The sequence below is a fragment of the Tasmannia lanceolata genome, unplaced genomic scaffold (genome assembly GCF_043159265.1).
Source record: "Tasmannia lanceolata isolate RefF3 unplaced genomic scaffold, GAP_Taslan_0.1 ptg000018l, whole genome shotgun sequence".
Taxonomy (NCBI): Eukaryota; Viridiplantae; Streptophyta; class Magnoliopsida; order Canellales; family Winteraceae; genus Tasmannia; species Tasmannia lanceolata.
This window is the reverse complement of record NW_027518695.1, coordinates 22,926,133-22,934,879: the sequence shown is the minus strand read 5'-3', so window position 1 is coordinate 22,934,879 and position 8,747 is coordinate 22,926,133. Positions and strand designations below refer to the sequence as shown.

The 8,747-nt window shown below is 41.0% G+C and overlaps 1 protein-coding gene across 1 annotated transcript; it reads right to left on the bottom strand.

Moving 5' to 3' along the window:
• Positions 1–1,845: 1,845 nt before the first annotated feature.
• Positions 1,846–4,489, bottom strand: LOC143849950 (putative indole-3-acetic acid-amido synthetase GH3.1). The gene is made up of 4 exons (XM_077359262.1): positions 4,098–4,489; positions 3,767–3,868; positions 2,947–3,686; positions 1,846–2,762 (listed from the first exon to the last, which is right to left on the bottom strand). The coding sequence occupies exons 1-4, from the start codon at positions 4,415–4,417 to the stop codon at positions 2,098–2,100; spliced, it is 1,827 nt and encodes a 608-aa protein (XP_077215377.1). The 5' UTR covers positions 4,418–4,489; the 3' UTR covers positions 1,846–2,097.
• Between the last annotated feature and the right edge of the window lie 4,258 nt (positions 4,490–8,747).

Sequence of the window (8,747 nt, the reverse complement as noted above, 5' to 3'; positions counted from 1 at the left end):
TTTTTGAAAGCCAATACCCACATCAGAAATTAAACTCCCTTATTGGCCTCAAATCTATTAATCAATGGCATAGATCATCAATCAAAAATTAATTGGGTTGGTAGGTTCAATTTGGATTTTTTTCTCTCTGTATATCTCTCTTTTTCTCTCCACCCCCAGACGTTTTCCCATTCATTGGAAAACATATATTTCCCTATTTTTCTCCACCCAAGTTCAATTCCCCTAGCCACTCTAGGCCATTCGGATAAGCCCACCTTATCCTTTTACCTAGTCCATTCCATCACACTCATCCCCACATCCAAACAGTATGTCCCATCTCACATAACTCTACAATCCACCATACCCCATCTTCTTAATTAGTGACTGCGGATGATCCGCTCTGGTAAGTAAAGGGCTGGCCCTCGAAAGAGTAAAAGAGCGCCATCCGCCCGGTGATGGCGCGAGCATAGTAAATTCACTCACCCTGAATACTCTAGTGGTCATCCAAAGGGTGCCAGTGGATCTACAAATAGAAGGACCTGTGTTAGCTAAGCAATTGTGAAAGGAAGGCAAGGAAATCTAAATCAATAAGAACTGACATTATCAAAGGCGCAGCGGGTCTCGAGAACGAGTGGGCTCTAGTACGTTCCCGTGGCCCACATTGTTTGGATGATCCAAAGCGTTCATTTGATGGGTCCTGACATAGATAGGGTGTGCCCAAAATATCAGCTCCATCGGATCATCCTAACCCTTCAATCTATGGACGAACCTTCAACTGAGGGGGCCTACCTTAAACAAATTGAAACTACAAGGGTGTATTTGTCACGTTTTAAAATATAGGGGTGGAAGTGGATGTGTCAGAAACTAGAGGGGGTGTAAATGTAATTTTGCCTAAAATTAATAAGGCAAAATTAGCTACAAGGTGGCTGTTCTCTCTTGAGAAAGTGAGACACCAAATGGGTTTGTGCGAAATTGCCTAGCAAAGTGCTTGAAATTATGATTAGCATTAATTAGGATGCAACCGTTTTTGAGGACTTGTTCCCCTATGAAAAGAGACAAAGTCTCCCAATTCGTCCGCTTTCAACAGTAACCTTTGAAAGATGAACACGTGAACGCCACCGGTACTTTCTTATTCCCACTCATGCTCCCTTATAAAGAATTGGTCAAACTACTATCGTGAAGAAAACGTGAATAGAATGACCTAATTCCCACACAAAGTCCACTTTTTGTTTGTCGATGGCTTTTACTTTATATGCTGTACGGCTTCTTGAATGAAGTTTCAGGGAAACCATGTCCGGGCCATCTTTTCTGTTGGTAGCATTACCTAGCCTTGCAACTTGCGTCGGCTTTTTTAGCCGACCGCATCGACCCGAAAATAACATGGGTCGGGTTTAGAAATCATGGGTCTTGGGTAGGGTCGGGTTTTAAATTTAAAAACTCGACTCAATCTTAGATAGGGCCGGATTTAAAGAAAAGAAACCCGAAATCCGACCCGACTCATATGAGTGCAGAGTCATTATCCTACACTAAAAAATGAAAACCCGACCCAACCCAAGAAACTACCTGGCGTAGGGTCAGGTTTAGGAATCTCAGGTTTTCCTGTAAAAATTAGACCTGACCCGACCCGAGATAATTCTCAGGTAGGGTAGGGTTGGGTTTTGGAAAACCTGACCCGCCGAACGCGAGTTGCACCCCTAGTGTTACCACAGCTTTGCTTGAATTCACTCTTTCTACAACAGAATAAGAAATGGTATTGTCACCCCTTTTTTATGCATTATTTTTTCATAGTCTTGGTTTCATAAAGTATGAGCCCACAAAGAAAATGCACATAAAAGAGAGCTGGGAGCTGATGAAAGAGTAAGTCAATAGTAAAAATGCCAGAATAGAGTTCAGATTCCCATCACTTATGTAGACTCCTCCAATTAGGTAGTACAATTCATTAAGAAATGTAACAGCAAAAGGAAATTCTACATTTGGAGGATGGAAATATCAGCTTCCAAATAAAACTATAATGATTTGCTCATATAACATTATCTATTAAAGAAAAAAGAGATTAAAAAAAAAACTTTGACAGAGGTTGGTAGAAGATTCTTTCCTAAGCTAACAAAGCTTGGCTAGCTAGCGTCGTTGAGGGGTCCATGAGGGGAGAGCAGGGCTGAAATGCGAGGAAACCATTCTCGAATCGAGAAGCTCCACAATTGGCGTGAAATTCACGCACCTTGGCACCTTGTACTGATTAATGGAGGCACCTCTCGAAATGGCGTAGTCCATGAGCTCCTCAAAAGTCCCATTTTTCACAACCCTAATCTCTAGAGGACCAATTGACTTGCACTCGACTCGCCCTTGACGGTAAACTGAGTTCAAGGATTCCTCCATTACCAAACAACATTGATCAAGAACCTCTTGACTCGGTCCCGCATTGTCCTTAACCATCAACTCCCAATAGATCACATAGTGTCCTGGGATTGTCTTAGTGTCCGCGTAGCTTGTGTACTCGACAACATTGGTATCGAATTCATGCAGGAGCTCTGACGCGTTCTCCACCGCCTTCTGCAGCTCTGCCTCATCAGTCTTGTCTGAGTCAATGCTTAACAAGACATTCTTCCGCCGCACGAATTGGAATTGTGGGGCCGAGTTGTAGAATCCCGTGACTCGAAGAATGTCTCCTACTCGGTAGCGGTTTAGCCCCGCATAGGTTGTTATCACGAGCTCGTACTCCTTTCCCAATTGTACATCAACCAGGTCAACGAGACGAGGAAGCTGATTGTCTCCCTGTATAGTACCTGATATATTCAAAATGTTTTAGTAGAGTTAGAATCCTACTCGTGTACCTAGAGAAGTTTTAGTCATATGTACTTCAATTACACTTGAAGTCTCATAGTCATAGTCAAATTAGAAGTTTTAGTATTCTATTATATCTTCTCTTGTGGATTTAAGGTTTGCTCGAAGGTGTGGAGGTGATCTTACCTTGTCCTGCATCCTCTATGTCATTGGGTGAGGAGGCTGATGGTTCATGGGGAAGGAACTCGAAATAAGCCATGTTGGGCATGATGGTGTAGGAGACTTGGGAGGGTTTGGACATGACTTTGAGATTGAGGCCGAAGTAGCACTCGGAGGAAGCGTACATGGTGCACGCCATCGGAAGACCGCCGCTGTAGTATTCGAGGGTGGGGATATATTGAGCCATGGCGCCGGTAACAATAACGTCAAGGTATTTGGTATTCGGCCAAATCCTAGTTATGATTCCTTTCCAATTCCCTTTCGAGCACTCTCCGGTGATGAAACTAGCCAGTTCGGAATTGGGTTTGAGGAAAGGGGAAAGTGATTCTCGAACGGTGGCGTCTGTGATTTTAGAGTTTAGGGTTCCTGTGGCAATGTCGTGGACGAGTTGTTCCCAGTGGACTTGTAGGAAATGGATGGCTCGGAGGAGGCCGGAGGCGAAAATTGCGCCGACTCGGAGCACTTCTTGGCGTTGGTAGAGGCCACATAGCATTTGGGTGTACATGCTTTGGAAAGAGTCAGGACAGAGAATAGACTCATTGGTGCTTGTGTATACATTGTAAGGGTCGAAAGGTCTGGACTTGAAATGGTCACTGTTGTAGTAGCTGGTAAGAACGGGCCTCGCAACCAGGCCTCCAGGTGTTATGGTTTCTGATTTTACAAACAAGAAGTAGAGCCCCTTCCCTTTGTCAAGACCCGGAACATAACTGTAACATGAGAAGAACACAGATAAGAATCTCTAGGATAATCAGTACATCAACTTTAGAAAGAGAAGAAAAACACCTACATGTTCATGACAGGCATAAGAAGGCTATAGAGGAGTTGGCGACGGTCCAGCTCTTCTTTGATGGTGGGCATGAGCTTCCTTTCACCAGCTGAAGTTCCAGAGCTGCAACCAAGTCAACATACCCCATGTCAGTACATGACTTATCAGTGAAATTACCAGGGAAAACGTGGGCAAAAAATTCTTGGTCGACTCTGTTACTCTTTGAAAAATACTTTACTGTACGGGGACTTATACCACATAAAATATATCAAATAGCTGTTAGAGTTGGTGTTATTAAATCATTTTAGACTTCAAGAGAGAGGATTTTGAAAAGGGAGGAGAGAATAAAGACCTGGTAAGGAACTCAGAGATAGGCTGAGAAGAGAGAATTGGAGACCGATCTCCATTAGCAATGCGTTGGATTTCAGGTTGAAGATCCTCATACGTAACCACAGGGATCTTAGCCTTGAACGTTTCCCTATCTGTAGCTCCCCCAAGTTTATACCTCCTCAAGTACTCAGTTTCAGCATTTCTACTCAATATCTCACCCAATACCCTTTCTTGAACCTCATCGGCATCCCTTGTCATCCTTTCTATGAATTTAAGAGCCTTGGCATCTTTCTCACAGGCAGGAGGCCCAAGAGGAGAAAGGAGAGAAGTTTCAACAGCCATTAGAGAGCAAAAGAAGGGAGAAAGATATATAAGGAAGAAAGGCACAAGAAAGGAGAGGAAAGAAGGTTAAGAGAGATGTTTGTTTGTTTAATTCCTTGCTATGTTCAGCCCATTATATAGAGTTTAATAGACCAACGTGCATGTTTACGTGAGCAGCCACGTCATTACTGAGCGTTACTCACAATGGAACAGGAAAAATATTTTCTCGGTTTACATGTAGCAGGAAGAGGAGACATGGTGTGGCCCACTTTTTGTCTTTTTCCTTCTTTAAACCTGACATATGGGGTCCACATGCCGGCCACCTGAATCAAGTTTGGCTGGCAATTTTGTCTGCTATAAAGTGGGCTCCACGAACCAACATGGCCTTTTCAGGTAGGGGTGTTTTTTCACTCGGTCAATGTTAGGCGGAGAATGAAGGTGAACCGGTAAGAAAAGGACCAAGATATGCGGGTCTATTAGATTAGTTAAACAATCTTATTGTATATGCTTATTGTATTAATTTAAAAAGATATGAAAATGATTGGTAAAGAACCCAATTGAGAGCAATTTTCGTCACTCTTCGAAATTTAATTATTTATATTTTATGATTTTTTTTTATTTTTTTTTTATAACTTTTTATGATAATTTTATATATAATATGTCGGCAACACACTGTTTTTATAGTCAAGAAATCAAATTAAGAAGCTTCGATGAGAGTTTTTATAAGGTGGATTAGGTTACTTATGGCGATAAAATGAAAAAAAATATTGGGGCTTACAATAATTAGTGGTCTAAATTATTTATTCATGAGGCTTCAAAGTGAAGATATGCCGTGCCAATAAAATCTTCTTCATAGGATCATCATAACACTACGATTTGTTTCGGTTTAAAATGGACGGCCGGGTATGGAAAGCTTCAAAATCCGAGGGTTTAGGATCATTATAAGAAAATGATATTGACTATCTTCATCGGGCCGGGCTTGACAAATGATTCATCTAAATCACAGAATAATATGGGTTCCACAGTATCCTTTAGCTAAATATGCCGTTGCACGGCTAGCCTCAACCCCCAACCCCCAACCCCTAACCCCTAACTCATTAAAACCCCTAACCACTAACCCCTAACCCCGTAAAATATTAATCGTTACCATAATTGACTTTGTTTTCAAGCATACTTGTGGTTATCCACGATACAAATTGAATCCCGAAATCAGCCCAATTACTATCCAGTGAATGACTGAAATTAGTCTAACTGAGAAAATAGATGCTTAAATTAATCTCAGCCATTCACATGAAGGTGAATGGGAGGCTCACTTTTCAGCAGATTTTGTCTTCAGTCACTCTGTGGTTACTGTCAGATGCAACAGATCATTCCGCAAAATGCCTTCTGTGCTAGACGCTAGCAATTCCCTATATATATAGCCTCCTATAGTATATTTATGACTACTCTCCTTTTCTTTCCTTGGCCACCCTCGAGATTTTATATGATGTAAGCCTGTATAGTCCAATATTTTTCTAAAAGTATTGTACGGCTTACACCATGGGGTGATCCAAACCATCCATTTGATGGGCCACAATGTATATAGGTTGTACCAAAAAATTCATTTCCATAGGATGATCCTAGCCCTCCCATCTATAGACAGCTGTATTTTATGGAAACCCCTATAGATCGGAGGGTTGGGAGGATCATCCTATGGAAATGATTCTTAGGACACAACCTATTTACGTTGTGGCCATCATAATCCTATGGTGTAAGCTACACAGTGCTTTTGAAAAATACTGGACTCAAGACTTAAACCGTATAAAAACTCGGCCACCCTCTATAATGTATTTATGACTACTCTTTTTGCAGGTGGCCCAAGGAATAAAAAGTGGTGAATATATCATTCCCCATGTATCTGAATCATTGAAGGTGGATGCCACATGTATTAGACCGATCATTATGCATCATAGATCGCATCAACTGCAACGGTATATCAGAATCTCCATGCTATATTCAGGGAATGACCAAACTACGAGAAGCATATTTAAAACATTGCCTCAGAAAGTGATACAATGAAAAGATGTACCATATTTCCTTGGGCAACGTAAAAAAAACAGCCTTTTATTTTTATTCTTTTTATAAAGCGTCGAGAGCACAAACAGAGCACAAAAAAGTGAACAGGGCTGATTTTGGGCTCACATTAGGGCTGTGACACTCCTAGTCCTAGGGCTTGTTTGGCAAATTAACCCTGATGCATACCTTTTGTTTTCCACCTAAAAGATCCTAAAAATCCAAAAAATTTATTAAAAAAATGTAATTAATTATGTAATTGGGATTTTGTAGAGCTTCCACACACGCACTCACGCAAAAAAAAAAAAGAAAAAAAAAAGAAAAAAAAAAAAAAACGGACTTGATTTTCCAAACACGATTATGTAAGGAACACTAACGGGTGCACTAAGGGTTAGGGCACCCGTTAGCAAAACCCAAAATTGGTGTTAAAGTATGGAAGCATGTGTAAAATGATTGGAAAATCTCTTTTCCAATGCACCTTAACGGGTGCCCTTAGGGCACTCGTTAGCAAAAACCCAAAATGAATTAATCAGACGTGAGTTTCCAAACACGATAATGTTAGGAACACCAAAAAGTGGATTCTGATTCTTAATTCCTCTTAATTACACATTGAGAACCAAGGAAAGAGTCGCCCAAACCCAACTTTAGTCCTACAGCAGAGGTGAAACAAGATGCTGATTGCTACAAGGCACGGAACAAACTTTTATAAAGTAAAGATCCTGCTGATAATCTTAGCATTCTTGGTCTAATCAAGTTTAAAAGTAGTCTATTTTGGTACCTTTGTAATGGTCATGGTATGCATTTCCACGAAGGATTCAGTAAAATATCATGACATCTCAACAACTCTATGGATGGAAAGGCAACTGTAATTAAAGGGAGTTGTCCTTTTGAAAGTCATATACTTTTCCTTGACAAATACACCTCGTCCTAATGATTCTATCTAATCCATAAATTATTCTGGATTCAACGCATGTATGTTTTACTAAGAGAAAGAGAAGTGCAAGCAAAGATGCCAACACCAAGATGGCCAATCCAAGTGCGACAATTGTCTAGTTAACCAACAGTCTCAATAAACACGTATTCCATAAAAACTGCCCGTGCTTGTCAAGGTCTTCTGTCCTTGTTCACCAGACTCAAAGAGTGATGGAATAAGTAGTAAACGAGGATGACAGAAGCATTTGATTTGCCTGGAATTACTCCGGAGAATAGTGGTAACTACTGTTTGGTGGTGCGGCGTAGACTCGGAGAGTAGGGGAATAAGTGGGGAGTGTCATTACCAATATAGAGAGAAGGAAGAAAGGGAAGAGAGGGAAAAAACCATTCCCAAGGTTCTTGAAGTAAAATTTCACCTTGTGGGATTTGGTTTGAAAGTTATAAAGAGAGGAGAAGAATGCCACCTCAGATGAAAAGCAATAATTTCCTAGGAGATATCCTGGGGAATCTCTGAGGAGTTCAATACAATATACTGGCAAACCAAACAAGGAATGACATCCTAAATCAAAACAAAATCCTAGCAGCTGCCGGAATTTTGTGCAAAATTATTCGAGTGTAAATATTAGGGCTGCAACTCGAGCCGGGTTTTACCCGATCCGCATCGACCCGACCCGAAAATAGCCTAGGTTGGGTTCAGGTTTCATGGGTTTCGGGTCGAGCCGGGTAGAGCATTCAAAAGCCCGCATGAATCTCGGGTCGAGCCGGGTTTTAAGGGGCCCGACCTGACCCGACCCGACCCGAGTTACATAAGTCATAGTATGTACATTTTTTTCTATTGTTAGTTAAAAGTTAAAAGTGAAAACCCACGCACCCACTGTTATTGCGTGTGAGTGTAATTTCTGCTTCTATGAGTTGAGTTGATTCAAGTGTTTGATTCAACATTGTTTGATTGTAATTACAACATTGTTTGATTACAGCATTTTTTGATTCAAGTGTAATGTGAGTGTAATTTCTGCTTCTATGAGTTGAGTTGCCTTGCCAAGCAAGAATTTTTCTTAAAAAATTGCGTCAACGTGAAAAAACCCGAACCGACCCGAGATATTTCTCGGGTAGGGTTGGGTTCTCCAAAACCCGACCCGCCCGACCCGAGTTGCAGCCCTAGTAAATATGCAGCCAAATTATTCGAGTGTAAATATTTTGAAAAAAAAATCATGGTGTGATTCTCCCTTGTTGGAATTTTGAAAGTTGCCCTTTGAATGAGTCAAAATAAAGACCAAGATGTATAGAAAATGGAAAAAAATTAATATATATATATATATATATATATATTGAGAGAGAGAGAGAGAGAGAGAGAGAGGGAGGGGGA

Bases quoted from the DNA above. Each gene is read 5' to 3' on its own strand.
- LOC143849950 (XM_077359262.1), bottom strand. From the start codon at position 4,417: ATGGCTGTTGAAACTTCTCTCCTTTCTCCTCTTGGGCCTCCTGCCTGT. The intron at 3,869-4,097 runs GTCTTTATTCTC...ACTTGGTTGCAG, and splicing joins ATCTCTGAGTTCCTTACCAG to CTCTGGAACTTCAGCTGGTG. The intron at 3,687-3,766 runs GTAGGTGTTTTT...CTCATGTTACAG, and splicing joins CTTATGCCTGTCATGAACAT to TTATGTTCCGGGTCTTGACA.